General features: G+C 44.8%; 2 protein-coding genes across 2 annotated transcripts in view; one reads left to right on the top strand and one right to left on the bottom strand.

Annotated features, from left to right (window-relative positions):
* Nucleotides 1-19,389, bottom strand: part of LOC119407071 (uncharacterized protein C18orf19 homolog B) — a 579,856-nt gene that overhangs the window by 35,639 nt on the left and 524,828 nt on the right. The window lies entirely within an intron of this gene.
* Nucleotides 1-19,389, top strand: part of LOC119407061 (DNA topoisomerase I, mitochondrial) — a 98,371-nt gene that overhangs the window by 8,430 nt on the left and 70,552 nt on the right. Inside the window, exons 3-5 of the mRNA XM_037673902.2 lie at nt 6,348-6,603; nt 7,534-7,855; nt 18,594-18,839. Of these exons, the coding sequence (XP_037529830.1) occupies nt 6,348-6,603; nt 7,534-7,855; nt 18,594-18,839 (824 nt within the window). The remainder of the gene's footprint in view (nt 1-6,347; nt 6,604-7,533; nt 7,856-18,593; nt 18,840-19,389) is intronic.

The raw sequence follows: 19,389 nt of genomic DNA, 5'->3' as shown, positions 1-19,389 counted from the left end.
TAGAAACGCCGCTCTTCCAGCTTTCGCTGTGACTGTGCTGCGGTTTCAGCGCAGGCCTGGCATTTTTTTTTGAAGCTAGTAATGAATGATGCGATAGCTGCACCAAGAAGTGAAAGCTGCTACATTTCAGGAAAAATCTCGCAATTTGCACTGAGCGTGCGCTGAAATGTCTTTTTTGTGGTCTTTCGAAGAAAAAGAAATCTGCAGGCACTCAATATAACTAATTGATAGATCAAAATTTTAAGTTTATGTGCGTGAGATTTTTTTGCAGCAGTCCACTAGATTTCTATAGTTGGGTACAACTTGAGAAGATGGGAGGGGTGCTGCTGTCCAGGGGACCAATGCATGGCAGCCATTTGACTTCGCGACTAAAGAAATAGTACTCATGTTTGGCCAAGCTCTCATGACCTTGGGATCACCGTCTCCCCGACTCATGACGTCAATTTAGAGAACGTGCTGATTGGTGCAAAGCCTGTGCGCATCTGCTTTTGACGTCGCCGCTGCCTTCTAAAGTTGTACAGGTCTATAGAAGCAATTGAACTGTAATTCTAGGTGCTAATGTTTCTTGCCAAATGGGTGGGTGGCGAACTACCCCATACTGCGCGAGTAAAGTTTTTTTAGACTACTACTATACCATTCAGTGGCATAACATTAAGACGAGTAAATATAGTAAATATAAAATGAATACTTTAGGCACAAAGGACAAGTTAATTATTAAACCTCATATCCTGGAACGGCGTGGAAATTTGAAGTTGGCAGTGAAATTGGAAGGGGGCGTTTGCTCAGAATTTTACGGTAGTTAATCACTACTCATGTATTTTAGAGGTCCATTTAACTTCACCTGTTGCCTCTTCCTTCCACTGTCTGTCTGTCTGGATTACTATATGACTGTTTCTCTAGTATATGTGTCTGTGAATATTTAATAGTGTCGCAAATCTCTCTGGGGAAGAACAGCATGAGGAAATTCATGGCTCTTGCGAACTGCCTTGTCACACTATAGTGCGAGATGCCCAGGTCTGTTCCCGTTATCCTCTTTTGCAAAACACAGTGTCACAGATATGTGACTATTAGACCATGCTAGATATCTTCAGATCAGTGCGTGTCAGTGACAAAACAGTTTGAAGAAGGAAATGAAACTTGCCGTTGAATGCCTGTTGATGTCCCAGTCGAGTTTGACATTCTCTCATTGTCCGTGCTAAAATTGGATGCATTCATAATATTCACTCCGTGTTATCGTCATCAAGTGACGCCCTGACATAATCCATAGAAAATTCTCAGTTTCCACTGAGCAGGCACACATGTTGACGATGACATTTTGGAAACAAATTTAGGAACCCTCGCCCTATAGGGATGACGAATCAACTTTTATTGAGCACATATAAATATGCATGTGACTGGTGTACCTTCGAGGGCAGCAATTCTTTGCACTCACGGGCAACTGTTTTTTTTTTTTTTTTGCGTACAACGCCGACATCTGTGATTCATAAAAGCTTTGATTAAAATGCTCGTCACCCCTTACTATAGAGACTCTCTAAGATCACCCGCGTATGAAAAAATAAGCATAAAATTATAACTAAAGGAATAGTTTTTCTTTTACTTTTTAGATACTGTTAGCTGTACAAAAGTGCTTGGAGCATGACAAAATTTGATTTTGAAGTAATTTATAGCAGACTGTCAATGGGAATATGCGTAGACTGGAAAGTGTTTTAGGGCAACTCTGTTGATCTTTTTTACCATATCAAGGTAATGGTAATTTTATGTTCTCGAGGTGCCCCTTTCACACGTCTGATGGTAGAATTGCTTAGACTATCAGAAAATATTTTAAATAAGCAAAAACTGAGCTGGAACACAACTTAGCAGTACCCCTTTGTGCAAAGTAATTGTTAATACAAGCTGGGAAGGTTCACAAGGCATGCTGGTACCACCAATGCAGAGGTTGAAAGCAGCAAAGATCTAGCAGATGCTTAGCCACTTTGTTGCTGTGTAGTATCGTGGAACCAAATCTTCTCGCAGCTTTGAATTTGACATAGTTAACAGACATTAATGACTTCACATTCGACCCTCCGTCATGTGTGCCAGTGCATCACACCATGCTGCAACATACAAAGACTAGCCCTAACCATTGATTTTATCTTGCTATATTAGTGTTTTACCCATTTTTAAAATGGTACTTCGCATATTCACCTTCTTGGAGCACTGCTTTCCACACTCGCACAATTTCTCTGGAAGAGCACCTGTGATAGTCCAAAGCAGTGCTGAGCAGTATCGAAGATACATGTATCTTCGATACTATCTTAGATACTCTTTGGGTATTTTGTATCTGTATCGCGATACGTCTTGAAAAACGAGTATCTGTATCTGTATTTGCGATACATTCAATAATGTATCGTGTATCTTAAGATACAAGATACTGCTATAGAAACACCGCCGTGCGGAGCAGTAAACGTCGACCGGAATACCGGTTCTCAAGCTGATATTGCTGCCATAGAGTTTCATATAGATACACTAGAGGGAACTTTGGCGCTAGTGTCTATGGGAGCTGCAACGCATGGCGCTTCAGCCAGCATGGGAATGGTGGGTAGTACACGGATTTGTCTAGACTTCCTTCTTTCGGCTCCGTTTGGCTCCGCGTCGCCTGCATCCGCTTTGTCGCAAAACGAAGTTCAGCAAAATTCAGCTGTTCCACTTCACCACTTTAACTTTTTTAGGCTCACCAATTCAAATCTGGTCACGAAGTTCATAACGATCCATTCTTTCATCCGAAAGAAAACCAAAACACAGCAGTAAACAAAGCCACAAGTGCGTTCGAAGCCCGCAAGTACGAAGACTAGGCAAATCGGTGTACTACCCATCATTCCCATGGTGGCTGAACGATCGCAGCGCCAGAGTCCCCACTAGTTAATTTTAGGAAACTATGATTGCTGCCACTAAGCCACCTGAATAAACTGACGACAGTAACATCATTGTATATTTCCGCAAGAGCGCTCCAGCAAGCACAGGCAATGATGAGTGAAACACACAGCGCGAAACTACGACGGGGACACAGGAAGGAAACACACACAGCGCTGATGTTTAGGCGTCCCTATTGGTGGAGCAGAGGCACGTGATGGCGCTCGAGCCATCGCGACAAAAACAAGCGTGCGAACGTCTCCGCGCAGCTTACCTTTTTTTTCCTGGATGTTTTCTTTCTTTTTAGTTGTGTTGATGTCATGGCACTTGTTCATAGACCCTGCATTCTGCTGCGTGCTCCAATGCGTGCGGCATCTTTTGCACACGAAGTTTGTCTTGCGTGATGCTTCGTTGCAATGTCTCACGAATGCAAATATGGGGATGCTTTGCGTGTCGCGGCTTTCACACATTAGCGATTTGAAAGATCTTGTCGATGCAAGCTTGACTTACACAGTACGATCAGATCGACTTACATGCAAAGGAGATTCTAACAACCGTCCCACTATCGTTGCTGACGTTAGATGCAATAGAACCGGCATTTACGTAACAGGAAATATTTTGACGTACTGTATCTTTGTTCTTCCTGCTAAATTATTCGAGAAATTCTTTTAATGATCATTTGATGTTAGCATAAGCGCTTTCTTTGCCGTCTTCCGTTTGCATCCCATTACCCAGTCCTCTGTGTAGTTTTTCGCCCGTCTGTTTATTGTAATATGCCTTTTGTAACCTGCTGCTAAAATACGTTCTGTGCTTTATTCTTATTTTTTAACTGTCTGCGAACGTGGTTTTATTCCATATTTCACGGGCTTTCTCTAAAAGCCCGAAAATATTCACCACGCAGCATGTACGCTGCCAAAAAAAATTGGGTCGGCCGTTTTTAAATTCGCTCTACAACGTGTCGAAGCGCAGTTGGCCCTAAAGTGAATATTAAAAATGTCGCAATGTCGCATAATTGATCTTATTTAATTAACCAGTTAAGCTTAGTACAAAACATACCATAACGAGTGCCACATGACGGCAAACCAAATACCTTTGGTTTCATTCAGCGGCGGTTAACCACTTGTTTTTTGAATATATTCAAAATGTTTTGAATATTTTGAAATACCCTGTATTCTTATTCACTTTGATTGTTTAATACGGAACCACCTTGCTATTTGACTTAAGTATATTCGTTTTCCTTTTTTTAGGTCACCTTAAAGTATTCTTATTGTTACAAATCCGCATGTAAGCAGAGCTAGAAGTGGCAATAGTGAGAATAGCAGTGATAACCTGCGGCGTTTTGTGCCGCTAGAATACGTCTGAGACGTTTAATGGCGGCTCAGGTTCTCTCGGAGAACAAGTGGCAAAAGATTGCATGTTAGTGAATATATTGCTAACGAACGCTTTACGCTAGCAGATAAGTAAAATATGAAAAATCACTGCAGTTTTATGTCCTCAATTAATTGTGAGCGCCGACTATGTAGTTCATCGTCTTTACACGACGCGTCACAAACAATATCGCTACCGACGTTGTTGGTGCTGTACACATGTCGGTGGAGGCGGTATTACGAAAACAATACGCTTGCGGACAAGGTATGACTGCACAGCGGTATTTGCGCCATCATGTGGAGGCACTTGCAAGTAGATGGTAACCAGCTAGCTGGTCGCCAAGTAGGGCAGCGACATCAATAAACTACAGAAGTGTCAAGCAAAAACGACTAACAGCGCAGCAGTTCAAGAGCTGTCATGTCAAGCAGCCAAACAAATCCCAATAAGTCGTTTAGAAATGAAACTAATACGCCTTGAGCAAGAACGTTTGTATCTTGTGATACAAACAGGTATTTTGTTAAAATTAAACAAAGCTGGTCGCAGTTAAGAAATTTTCAAGTAAACACATTTCTACATAGGCCTCTGCTGCTTCATTATATATATCTATAACAGCAAATTTGCAAATGTATCGAAGTATCTTAAGATACAATTGGGAAGTATCGTATCGGATACAATTATTCCGCGAGTATCTTGTATCTGTATCTCAAATACTTCTTGCCCGAGTATCTTGTATCGTATCGCGATACAATTTCAAAGTATCTTTGCCCAGCCCTGGTCCAAAGCAACAAATGGTGCTTTCATTTACATTGACAGGTCTAGTGACTGCTGATCATTCACTTGATGTAAAATGCAAGCCGTGCCTCAATAGCATCAAATAATGCCTGAATATAGCAAAACTACCATATTTTGTGCATGTGAGCAGTATTTAATCTGTTGTAGTTATGCTGGCACGAGTGGATTTAGAAGCAGCAAGTGGGAGACTTTATAGCATTTGATATTCTACTGCTTAGTTCTTCCACTATTCATATGCTCAATAAACTAGACTTAGATTATGACTTAGTGCATGGGCTCACTTAAGGTATGAAGTCTTCCTTCTGAAATGCTGATGCCAATGCTGACTGTTGGTAGGTAAAGCAGGTGACTCTTTAAGATGTTCCACCGTAAGGCCCACCACTTGTTGTCCGTTTGGTGTAACAGGCATACGGTATCTTTGTAAGTTGGATAATCTGCCAACATAAGAATACGCACAACTGCTTCCGTGTGCATAGCCACTTTTAATTTATGGAAGTGCCGGTGAGTACGACTTGCAGCCTTTGAGGATGGAAACGTACCAGGGTTAATAGTGCGCTTGTACTAAAGTTCAGGTTTGCTGGCAGCTGATGCACCAATTAGGTGGGTAGATGGGCAATTAGGTGGGTAGATGAGATTAAGAAGTTTGTAGGTATAACGTAGCAGCAGAAAGCACAGGACCGGGTTGATTGGCGGAACATGGGAGAGGCCTTTGCCCTGCAGTGGGCGTAGACAGGCTGATGGTGATGATGATGCACCAATTTGGTGGCTCTGCTAGGACTTGCATCTAAATGCTATTAACATCAGCCTAAACTGTGTGTGTGGTTGATGATAGCTGAAGCACATGTAGCCAACAATGCAACATCACTTGACCATCCACCATTCACATGTGACATAAATTTTAGCGACAGCAATCTATAGCACCTAACGATGGCTCACTGATGTTGTGTTGACTCCTGAATGCTGCTGTCGTTGCCCACTGTTAATTCCCAGCGTACTCTGCGTATGATGGTAGTAGTGTAGCTGGCTGTTTTGAAGAAATGACTGATCTGTGCAGGGGAATGCACTGTGAACTTGGCATTCATTGAACATCAAGATTGATTCCACCCCCTCCCCCCTTTTCTGTAACCGACTCTTTAGTTCATTTTCAGTTGCACACACACAGTTAAAAGTAACAAGTTGTCATTTACAAGCATTAGGAAGATTTCTTGTTCAGTTTTTTGTTAGTGCATTTGCAAATGTGTGATGAATACACAGTAGGAAGCATTGTGAGTATAATTTAGGCACTTTTTGTTTTACAGGCTTGACAAATGGTGTGAATGGAGTGGTAGTCAACAGTAGCAGCAGCAGCAGCAGTAGTCACCACAAGCCATCTGACAAACATAACCACAGCAGTAGCAGCAGCAAGCACCATAAAAGCAGCAAAGAGCATAGGGATGACCATCACAAACACAAAGACAAGCACAAGGACAAGCACAAGGATAAGGATAGGGAAAAGGAAAAAGAAAGGGAAAAGGATAAGGAAAAAGAAAGGGAAAAGGAGAAGTCTTCCTCTGGGTAAGCAGATGGTATCTTCAAGTGTCTTTTCTTTTTGCATGCAAGAGGGTTCAAGGGAGTGATCTTTATGCGAGCTCATTTGCAGAAGCATTCGTGATTGATATGTATCCATTAAGGGTGTGCATCAGTTGAACGAGGCCTTTCTTGATTGTAAAATACAGGGTTTGTATGAAAGTGCTGTTTTAACTTGAAATGGCCTCTGGTGACATCAGTGCAATTCTGTATGGCAAATTGAGTCATTGCAACTCCTTTGATCTTACACTATTTGATGTGTGATTCTGATTATAATACCAGGTAACATCAATAAATTGCAAGCATATAGTTCCATGCAGCATAATACAACCATAATGCTCAGAACGGAAAAGGAAGACTTATGGTGTTGCCAAAACTGAAGGTTTATTTTACATGTCCAGCATAAGTGCTGTCAGTATAAATAGTATGTGCAGCAATTTGTGCTAATCTACAATGTCATTCTCTCATCAGGGGCATCTTAGCAGGAAAGGTGTTTTGTTGCTACACTCAAGGACATGGTTAAAAGTCCCTGCCATGGTAGCCACATTTTTATTGAGGCGAAGTGCAAGAACTTATGTGTACCTATATTTAAGTGCACGTTAAAGAACTCTAGGTGCTCTGAATTAATTCGGAGTCGGCCACTTCGGCGTGCCGCATAATCATATTATGGTTTTGGAACATAAAACCCACAATTTAATTAATCTATACTGTCTAAGATACATAAATGTCTAACGGACTTTCCTTGGTTAGTGCAGACCGTATCTTCTGATTGCTCTATGCTGCATGGAATGCCATCACAACTAAACTATCCCATCAGTCTGCCTTTGCATGCAATTCTACCTTGTTGCTCTTCATTTCATAACGATGTGAGGGAGGGTACTTAGTGTACAGGTTTTAATGATACTGCATTGCTCACAGGGCCAGCATCAGTGCCTCGTCTTCCTCTGCAAAGCACAAGGAGGGCCATCATGTGTCGTCATCCTCCAAAGGACATTCCAGTGGCAAGGAGCACAAGTCATCTTCCTCCTCCGCTTCATCCAAACCCAAAGATGCTCTTTCTTCATCATCGTCTGTTCATAAGAGCACAGAGGTCAAGAAGGACTCCTCTGCTAGCAAGGAGAGTAAACCATCGTCAGAGTCCAAGCACAAGGACAGCAGCACCAGCAGCACCAGCAAAGACAAGGACAGGCACAAGGACAAGCACAAAGAGCATAAGGATAAGGACAAACACAGGGACAAAGTAAGCAGACTTATGTTGCCTATTTAATCCTTTGTCTTTAGGGGGTTAAGAGGTGCAGGTCCAACCCCAATTCTTGTCTGCTTTGAAACATTAGCATTCCTGTCTTTTTAAAGGAGTATTGACGCAATGTTTTTATTTTTTTTTCTTCATTAAATGAAGGTAAGGTACCTCAACACCATAAAAAAATGCCAGAGAAATAAAATACTGCTTACGTCGTTACTAATTGTGATGACTGATGTAGTGCCGTAGAAGACTGAGCCAGGCACAGTGAGTGTCACCTTCTGGATCACGCATTCTAGGAAGCAAAACTGAAACTGCTTGAAAAAAAGTTTTTTGTTTTATTTAGGGTGCTCTGAGACATTGCAGCATCTTCTCTATGGCTTTTTTAATTAGGGTCCCAGGCCATCAATTAACACTGACAATGTGTAGTCAAAAAATCTTGCCAGTGCTATCTCCTTTAAAGAGGCCCTGCAACTTTTTTTTTAATATAGCCAGATAACTCTGCCAATCTGTATTGAAGGCACCTGTGAATATCTAAGGCAAATATTGCACTGAAGCAGCAGGGCGTGCACCTAAATGTACGTACACAGGCCTCGAATGTTTGAGGCCTGAGTACTTAGATTCTTAAATTTAGGTGCACGTTGAAGAACCCCAGGTGGTCGAAATTTTCGGAGCCCTCCACTGCAGCGTCTCTCATAACCATATCGTGGTTTTGGGACTTTAAACCCCAGATATTATTATTATTATTATTATTATTATTATTGCAGCAGGGAATTAACCATTTCGTCTTCACAGCTGGGCATGTCTGAAAGGCACGCATGGCCATAAAGTTTTCTAAAGATATATTTCTCTCGTGCATCGTGTTATCTCCAAGGGAACTTGTACCCTTGCTGTTGGTAATAATCAGCGTAAGTTGTTTTTTTTTTGTTTTTTTTTTTTTGCAGAGGAAAGAATGTGAAAACTGAAAGCCTTGATTTTCTTACTAGGTGATATATCATACTGCATGTCATATGAAAACAAAGCTAAATAAACGCTGTTCATGAAGCCCAGAAATTGGGGATGGGCAAATGGTACATTTAAAGTTCGAAGTGAATTTGAAGCGAATAGCGATTTTGTCGAATATTTTCGAATCGAATAGTTTGAATAGTATATATCACTTATAAAAAAAAGAATGAGCATTTTTGTCATGACCCAACTAACTTGAACAATATTTTTAAGAATTGGAACTAGGTGTGTACAAATGCCACATTTTGGTTCGAAGTGGAAGCAAATTTGAATAGTGTCGGGATTAGAATAGTAATAGGGCGCAAGTTATAAGCTTTAAAATGTTTCACATTTTAAAATTTACTATACTTGGCACATATAAGCGCATAAAAATGCTTTTAAACTTGCATTTAACATTTAAGTGTGGCTTTTTGGCAGTGTGTATTTCCCCTGGATAGGTGGTTTCACAGCATAGCGTCTCCACGCTGAAGTGAAACCACCTCTTCAGGCGACTCACATGCGGTCAAATATCCAGATAGTCTATTCGTTCATTCCAAATACCTAGAAATTTCGAATAATTCAAATTCGCGTCGAAGCGAATTCGAATACTGAAATATTCGATCGAATATTCGAAGCACTAGAATATTCACCCTTCCCTACCAAAAATATTAAATTGGTTATTCTGATGGTTGATAAAAGGGAAGGTTGTTACAGTTATGCTGCAGTTAGAACATGGGTGATAAAATTATCAGAAGCAGCTCCACAGCAGCACCGTATTGCACCGAGAAGAAATACTGTTATTTTCTGGTGTATAAAGCATTCCTTCCCCAGAAATTTTCTTCAGTGTATCTTGTGCCATTTTGCAGCTTTATTTGCTTAAAGGACCACTAAACCACCTCCGATAATTTGTTTAACATTTTAAGTAAACGTGCATTGAGTGCAGAATGCTGTCATGATCAACAATGCCAAACACGGCAGCACTACGAGCCGTGGGCACCCCACAAATTCCAAGAAACAATCCTTTCTCTCCGGGCCTTTTGGCATTCCTCCTTCGCTCAATGGTTCGCCGTGACGTCAACATGTCGTCTGCTCGTCATCTACGACACCTGTTTGTCCGCTTGCAGGTACGCGCGCTTGCTGCTCTTCTTCCTCGCATGGCGAGGAGGAGCACTCGTCCAGGAGGAGAGACGAGCGAAGGGCGTGTTTTGTATCATCAAATGCATGTACAGTCAACTGCCGATTTTTCGGACTCCCTACCGACCTCGAAATCACCCGAAAAATCGGGCAGTCCGGAAAATCGAATTCATGCTTTTTTGTTTAGCTGAAGCGGTCAAATTGCCCCAGCCATGTCCGAAATAGCTTTAATGCCTCCCAGTGCAATTATTAGGCATTTTGCTGCGCGTCCAGGCTCTCGCAAATACATTCGGTACCTGCCACGAACCCGGCTTAACTACGTACGTGCCAACCACCACTTTTGCATCTCGTGATGATCGCTGCTGATAACAGCAACGCGCGGAATAGATTACGGCTATCTCGCATGAAGCGTTTGTAAACGATGACTCGGAACACAAAGACTGTGGCGGAAGAGCGGACGACTCGTCCGGCTTTCTCCGGTGCGTGTGCGCATGTAAACGATGCGCACACACATCGCCGAATCGCCGCCGATACGCAGCATTTGCTGCCGTGTCAAGCCGATCGTTTCTAGTTGTGTGCAGCACATCGCCAACGAAGCTGACCGCGGTCACTTTACTGTTGCTGTATCGTACCCAAGCATTTATCATGAAAGGGTTCGTGATGCGCACTTAGTTCCTGACCGCACACGGGCACGGCAATGGCGAGCTGGTTTCATCCGCGAAGGCAACACGTCTATGCGGCGCACATAGCGGTCTCACACAAAGACGCAGCAGGAATGGTGGCGCGTCGCATTTGGGTTCTTGCCTATTGAATGCGTGCAGTACGCATGCATCTGCGCTAGGCCACGTGCACTACCGAGCAGTTAACTGAAGATGCTTGTCGTAAGGGTTGTCAGCGATTAAGCCGTACTGGCGCGTTTGCCAGCTGCCGCTATCACGCCTCCGTGCATTTCCACTGCTTATCTGTAACATCGCCGCACGGCGCCGCGATAGCGGCCCCTTTGAATTTCTGGTCTGCTTCACCCCATAACGCTTCGGCATTGCGGCAAAGCTGACTTTCGGACTCTGCTACTATCTCAAACAGATCGACTCGCGAAAGCGCTGGTTCGAACCTACAAGATGTCTTTCGGACCTGCAATTTGGGCAGAAAGGCCGAAAAATCGGATGCGGAATAGCTTCAGTGTCCGAAATTTCGGACGTTCTAATACATTGAAGTCTATGGGGCTGGTGACGGTGCCGCGAAAGCGTCCGAATTTTCGAGCATGTCCGGAAAATCGGGCGTCCGAAAAATCGGCAGTTGACTGTAAATACATGGCACCGTTTCGAAAAATTGTCACGGCTACGTGTTCATTGTAGACTCACGCACAACTGCAACACCACAACTAATTTTCGACCTCTGGGTGGTTTAAGGGCCCTTTAAAGGGGCCCTGCAACACTTTTCGAGCATGCTCAAAAAGCGCTGCCGATCGGTAGTCGAGGCTCCCGAGAACACGCGAGCCAAATATTATAGCGATGCGCACGGCCTGGAATTTACAATAAATTCTCAAAGTCAGCTGAAAATCGCTCCCTCTTCTCTCGACAAATGATGTATTAGTCCGCAAAATATGACGCGATTGTCGGCAGTTCCACCATTGGCTGATGTTATAATCACGATAAAACCCTCATTATTACTTTCGTTGTTAATTTTTAGTTCAATAAGTAGATAATATGTATGTTTATATTATGTTATCGCGTTAAAAACACCGAACAAACATTAATATTAGCACTTCCGGTCTCACCGACAGCTCGTCTGCTCGTAGTTGCGTGGTTCCGTTTTCTTCGCCATGCGCAGTGCCGAAAACGTGAATATTTCTGTGCTTTTGACCATTGCCGGTTGCCGTTGAGAGTGGCAGCCGTTCGAGTGTTGCCTCGTCAGCTGAGAACTGCATCGTCGGCACGTTCTCACGACCGACCGAGGCACGGGCGCAGCGTGTCTCCGATAACAATGCTGGCGTCCGGTAATGGCGGCGCTTCGGGGTCGTCTGCCAGTGCCGTCTTACGAGGCGGTGTATCGGAGTATGGGCCGAAACCGATCTCAGCTGTCATTCGTTCCAAACGAGCGCGCACGTTTGCTTCCATGGCTGGCAGAGCGATGAAAACACCACGGCGTTCGAGGTGCACACCCAACATTACCAAACCGACGCGCAGTTTTCAAGCACGCGCGATACACAGCGCGATCAACTCCGCTCGATGAGAACGACGCAAGCCGACCGGAAGTGGCGGCACAGACCACGTGGTTGCGCCGAGACGCCAAAGAGAAAAAAATGAAAAAAATGCCGCCGGCGCTGACGTCGCCTCCTCGCACCTCCGCCCTCCCTCCCTCCCCTCACGCCGCGCGCAGCTTTCCGCGCGCTCGCTGCGTTGAGTTGAGAGAGAAAGCTGCGGAACGTGATCTCTATAATTTGGTAACACCACTTAGACTTGACGGATTCGAAAAATTTTTGCGGCATATGGCTCGTGAAGAGTCATACGTCAATAATGGGACTATTCCAATATAACAAAGAAAGGTGTTGCAGGGCCCCTTTAAGACCATGTGTGCTGGCATTAACAATATGTGCATTTTTTCCATGAGTGGCAGAATTCTGAAACAACTTGAATTGTCTTGTAAGACGACTGCCACAGGCGTTTGGTCCTTAGGCTTGCTGCCTAGGCAGCATAGTAGTATCAAGTAAAAGCTAAGCAGTCATGATGTCACTTAGTTGTGATGGTGAAGAACACCGCTGTCAAACTAACACCGCTGTCAAACTAGTAATGATCAACTGTCTAGTGGGTGAAACTGTGCCCAGCAAAACCAAACGTTCACAGTACAATGATAGCGATGAGCACAATTGTCACTCAACAATCTGATGCTTGGTGAAACACGTCTTTTATGCATGCGCCGTTGTACATTCCAGTACAGTCGAAGCCGCTTATAACAATCTATCGGTTATAACGACCATATTTCGGTGCACTTACGATTTTCCTGTGCTACCCATTGAAATTGCGTCCACATATAGCGAACATTTTTCAAAGCCTCCTACTTTTACAACGAACACTTCAAACACGGTCGCGGTAAAAATATGGCGTATATGAAGCGAAAAAAAGTTAAAGTAGGCCTTCTAAAGCATGAGAGGCGCTCGCGCGTGCTCCGGTCCAGTTTACTCGTGACGAAGATACCCAAGATTGGCGAGCACCGCACACGCTGCTTTCGGACGCTACGAGCGATGTCGCTTGCTTTCCAGTCGTTTATTCAGTGGCAGAATGGCAGTGGGGAATAAAGAAAGAAACGAAAGAAATAGTAGGCAGCATGAAGCCTTGCAGTCAGCTTTCGTACGGCAACCTTTCCTGGCACCGTTCTCTGCAGCTACGACCGCCTACGATGAACCTATGCCTTGGAACGCAAGAAGCCCAGTGATTCCACTCCTGCGCCAAAGTGCGCCAAATTGTATTTACTGCGCCATCCTGATAATATCGACGAAAATTGCGCCAAACTGCGCCAAAGTCTCGTTTGGGGGTGTCTATCACCGGCCATCGCACCGCTGGCGCGTCAGAACATGTGCAGCTTGATCTTGGGGCTGCCAAAGCCGCAATCATGGACCAAGAATTATTCCGCTGAATAAATAGCGCTCGCGCGTGCGTCCCAAGTAAGCCACGATGCCATGCACAGTGTCGACGCAGCTTCTGTTCTGCAAGTTGGCTCGACAGCAAAACGCGCTCTCTGCAGAGGCTCGTGACGTCCAGGCCTATCGGTAGCAAGAAAGTGCGACGGGAATTTATCGGAGGACGTCGTCTGTTCCAGAAACGCTGCTGATAGCTCGTTTCAAACGTCGCACGGCACGTGATGAAAGCAATGTTCAGTAATAACTACATGCGTGCCGCTGAAATGCCTCGCTTCTGTTTCTGGACATCGCGGAATGAAATCTGGGATCGCTAGCAGTAGATATATGGAACAATATCGAATTTTCCTTGCTTCCCATTTATGGAGAGCACGCGAACGGTGGGAACGCGTTGACACTTTTCCTCAGATACACTTTATCCATGGATCTTCATCCAGAAGAGACTTTTCGTAATTCCTTCCACCAGCACATCCGAGTTTGTAATCATTCTGTGGTAAATGGTAAATATCCTCTAAAAGGCCCTGCCCTTTCGAGCTCACATGCTAGGGTTCTAATTCTAATTTTTGCTTGCTTTTTTAAAAATGTAATCTCATTAATAAAAGCATATCTCCTGGTCGGTGCATCCGCAAATGCGCAGCTGTCAGTAGCAGGCCCGTCGCTGACGGCCCACAGTGAAGCGGCTACGCCATGTTACACGTCCGCCCCTTGCTTTCGAGGGTCAATAGCTGACGGTTAAAAAAAGTGTTTCGCTTAAGGGCGAAGCAATGAATGCGATACCAACAAATTGTATTGTTAAACGAAGTAAGGCTAGCAGCTAACTCTTTTGGATCTGATCTCGCGTAACTCAACAAAACGCTGGTTTAAGGGAATACAGTCGATCCCGGATATATCAAACTCGGATATATCGAATTATTGGCTATATCGAACAGTTGAGAAATCCCCTTGAATTTCCCATTCAAAAGTATAGGGCTGGTGCACACGTATATCGAACTCCCGCACAGCGAAACATCCGATATATCGAACGCTGCGCCGCGCCAAACTCCTGGGAGTGCATTTTTCCTAACAAATTTTGGTCATTTTCGGCCGCGTTCTGTCATGTTCCGATCACTCTTCGCGCGCAGGTGACGAAAAGGCGGTGTCGTTGCATAAGGTTGATTTGGTTCGTTGCGCAGCGCTTGCGAGTGCACCGGCTTGTTTTATGCGCGATCTGTAGGTTGTAACGCGCGTGCATAGTGTTTTTCAAAGGGGCCGATTGCAGAAGGCACCAAAATGAGATGAATGCGGAGATACTCGGCAGTCTCGTCGCAATGTTCGCATTCCCTTCCGTTTGTTCGCACACGATGGCATGCGGGCCCGAAAAGCATGGCCTTCGAGATCCGCAACGTCGTGACGTATTTTTGGCGTTTTCGGTTATAAAATGCACATCTCGGAGGCTACGCTTTTTCTTGCTTTTCGCGCCAAAGCAGCGGCTCCTTGCTACAAAGCTACAAGTGCCATCGCCATCGCCAAGATGTCGACGGTGGCAACTTGTTGTCATTCCTTCGTTGTTTGTGGGCTGCGTAGTCTCTTGCGGCTTGAGGACTCGTGTACTTCTCGCTTCTTTCCTGACACATCTTCATTCGGGAGTCGAACTAAACATTGACCCGCTCGTACCGATAAAATGATGACTGCTGCTTGTAACGACGTCAAGCAAAGCACCGTCGCGAACCGTTTCCTTGCGGTCTTTGGTGCCAGGTGACGACTTTGGGTGCGTCATGACCGCTGACAACGGCGTACGGTGCCCCAGTGAAATGTGCAACTTAGCATTTCCGGGCGCGCTCTCGGACGGGAGTACAGCAAGCAACTTCATCGGTGCAGATGACGAAGTCGCTGTTTCTGACTGCATCGATGCCGCGATCAAGGCTGACGTTGCCGGTGCTGCGGAAGTGGACCCGTGCGGTTATGAAAATGTCAACGCCGTCGCTAAGTCAACACTGCCGCTAAACAACCTCTTACCGCGCTCCAGAACTTGCATCGGCGTTCAGCGTCAGTCACCGCTGTTGTGGCCGAAGGCGCTGAATTTGTTTATTTGGAAAGCTTCAATGATATTTAGGATGACGATGAACTTGACGGCGCACAAGGAGCAAGACAAGTTTACGGACTATTTTCGTGCGAAATTAAGTGCGGTAACTTGCAAAAGAGGAAGTTCCCACCTTGTTATATAGCATACTAGTTGCGAGCGAATCGTCAGTTAGCGCTTCTTACGAATTCCGGAAACTGTTTCGAGACCTGCAATGCATTAATATAAGCCTTAAATACGCATATTTTATATTTCGAATTATCGATATATCGAACTATTTCGCGATCCCCTTCGAGTTCGATATATCCGGGATCGACAGTATGGCCGCCCCAGGAACCGAAGCGTTTTCGTGCTCTGAGTTCTCTAAACGCGAAGTAAGCGTTTAGAGCACAGCAAGTTTACGAACCGTCTCTTGATGCCTCAAGATAGCGCGCGCGCAAGCGACTGCGCCCTTTGAACGATGCCCCCCCCCCCTCCCCCCGCTCTTCTGACGTCCCTTCGTGCTCCTTACGAAAGATGGGCGGAGCGTTTCCTCTCTGTTTGGTGAGCAATCGAGATCAGGCCCGCATGCGGGGAGATATTATCTCATGCGCTCTCCGTGCGACGGAGACAGGCGGCCGCTTCAGCCCCGTTCGTCGCCAGTGCTCGCGAGCTTTTACCCATGGCTGGAATGCGCGTGGTGATGTTATTAATTTGGACTTTATACAGAAAATTACGGCGATGGCAACGGCAAAAATCCGCCGAGGGTGTCCATATAATCGCTATCACAATAAAAATTTAAAAAAAATTGAGGAGCCATTTCAGTCTGTGAAGTGGATGATAAGCGAAGCTGTTTCGCGCATGGCACAGAGGTGACATGGTGGGGGAGAATTTGGTATGTAAGGCCAGGTTGTTAACGGCCAGGCTGTTAACATTCAATACGCAATATTAATGCGAAAACCTTAGATGCTTTCTCAAACGCGAAAATTGACCGTCGGCGGCGTCAGTCGATTGATGCAAAAAATAATAATGTGGTGACGTCATCATGGCGTCATATATCGTGATGTCACGTGATGACGTCATCACATGACATTGTCGCTTTGCACTGCTTCCGTGATCGGTGCGTCGATCATGGTGCTAGCGCAAAACCAGGTGAGGTGCAGAAAGCTTGCAGAGAGGGAGGGGGAGGATCTACCCGTCGATCAAGAAAAAGAACCTGGCTTTGGCGTTGGAGTTTTCTTAGGGGAATGCATTAGGGACAGTGTGGCTCTTTGGCATTGAGGCACTGCTGTATATCACGGCGTTTGTCTACCACATCTGCTGATAACCACGTAGATGTACTTAGAGTATTAATTCATAAAATGTAATTTTATTGATCCGGCATTCTGTTCATTTGTTAGTGTAGAAAATAATCGCCGAAGAGGTTAATCCAAAACACTCAACTGCATGAGCCCTTATTTTTTCATTAGCGAGTGAAGTATGGAGTTCTCCTGAGATGATTTGTTTTCATGAGATTTGCAATGAATCGAAATATTTCTAGCGTTCATAAGAGCCCCATAATAATATTCGGGGGCTTGAATGTTAATGCAATATGGTTCTGTATTGCACTCCAGGATGTAAAATTTGCTGCTCCAGAGTGCTCCCAGGTGCAAAATTATCTGCTCCAAAGTGCTCCAAGATGAAAATTTTTGCTGCTACACAGTGCTCCAAAACGGAAATATTGCTGCTCCAAAAATTGCTCCAAATCAGAAGTCCTCGGTAGCATCACTGGAAACCATAAAATGCAATAAGCGATGACCGCGATAACTTTTTGGCGCTTAAATGTTCACTGCGTCGGCGTCACAATGTGCCGCAAAATGTCTTTCATCTTTTCGGTAACGGCAGAGACTGGCCAATCAATGATTACGACGATTCCTTCACGGATAAGCATCAGAAGAGAGAGAAGGCGATGAACGGGCCATTATGATTTATCGCCGACAACCTTATCACAGTCATCTGCAGCTATCGGCTCGGCTACACGTGTGGCGTAAACTGTTCGGGGTGACGGCGGTGCAAGCAATACAAGCGTGCAATGCCATTGCTGTTCGAAAGTTCGCCGCGCCGTGCGAGATAAAGTGTGCGTCGCTTCGTGTAAATGAAACTAACTCGCTGGTTTTGAGTGATACGGGCACCGAGAAACGTTGATGCACTTACAGCGAGCGTATACAGCATGTTTAATTTGGCGGCAACCCAAGCACGCTGCGCCTGCCGTGCAGGGCCGCCAGAGCATCGCGGAGACGTAGAGTGTGCGTTGCTTGCAAAATGCTTGTCTTCGCCACGTTGAACAAACAGGCCGCTCGCCGCACCCGTGCACGGTCCGAAGTGAAGCGGGCACAAAGAGTGGTACCGCGGTTCATTGAAACGGTGTCGGTTCACTGCAAAGGTGGTTTAATTCACTCGTGCATGCAGCGGGCCTCGCTTCACAACGCGAAAAGGCCGAACGTCTCACCGGAGGAATTGTTAGCACTTTTCAATAAACATGCGCAGAAAAAAAAAGCGGCTTGGTCGCTAAATGCATGTTTTTGAGGGCGAGTCCATTTACAACAAACTACTGATATACCAGTTTTCGCGGCACTTTCGAGTTCGTTATAAACGGGTTCGACTGTATTATTGTTAGTGGTCACATAAGTTCTGAAATATACTTGACTAAATGAGTCAGTTATTGAATCCAGGTAGAGCATTTGTAAACATTCGAGGTTTCAGTACGCTGAGGGGCGGCGTGTGCCAAAGAGTTGCGTGTGTACAAGTTTTATGTGGTAAAATTTGGTTGCCAATAAAAAAAAAGTCAAAGATAATAGGTGGCTCCATGTATGGGGGCTTGCGCGTGGTAGATTTAGATTGCTGCTGCAGTTAATGTTTTTCGAGTAATGTATAAGTGTACAGTCGGATCGCTTCTGTTTCTTCTGCAGGAACGCGAGAAGCACAAGAGTTCATTGGAGAAGCATCGGGATAGCACCTCTCCTGTGAAGATCAAGCAGGAAGTGGCAACTCCTAAAAAGCCTGGTGCTGAAGGCATGTCCCCACCTCCAGCAAAGGTGAAGACTGAAGTGTCATCGCCACCCCACCCTCCGGCTCCACGGATGACCCTTGAGACCGAGACTGTCGACATCAGTGAGATCAAGGGCGAGGTGCTTAGCGATGATGACATGCCACTGGTATGTCTTCTTGTTGATCTTTTTTTTTTTTTTTTCATTGTTGCTACAGCCAAATCTTAATACAGTGAATCTCAAGGGACCACTAAAAATCATTCTTTGTTTTAAAAAATTGTGAAAAAAATCACATTCGCGCTAAAAATTTTTAATACGACAAATGGAGTCTCCTGCCCTTGCTAGGTATACATTAACGAACATGTTGTTCTCGAATAAGCCCGAAAAAAAAAAAACAAAAACAAATGAAGAACATAATCTTTGCCTGGTGGGTGCAGCTTAACTGCTGTAAGACGAACTCTTCAAAGTTTGCATCTTTCTTATGCACTTCGAAACATCATCGTTAGGTACAGATTCTTTGCATTGGTTCACATGCGCTGTTTAAGCATCTCCTTCACTCTCCTTGTTGCTGTTTCCTTGATGATGACAAACTGTGTTGATCTCATAAGTTGTCAGTTCAACCATAAGTTGTCAGTTCAAGTAGTGTTCGAATGTTACTGACGCATCCACGGCAAGTCTTTCTGTGACTTCATCCCATAGGTCACTCGCGTTGAATTCT

This window comes from Rhipicephalus sanguineus, chromosome 1 (assembly GCF_013339695.2).
Source record: "Rhipicephalus sanguineus isolate Rsan-2018 chromosome 1, BIME_Rsan_1.4, whole genome shotgun sequence".
NCBI lineage: Eukaryota > Metazoa > Arthropoda > Arachnida > Ixodida > Ixodidae > Rhipicephalus > Rhipicephalus sanguineus.
This window is presented reverse-complemented; position numbering and strand designations above follow the sequence as displayed.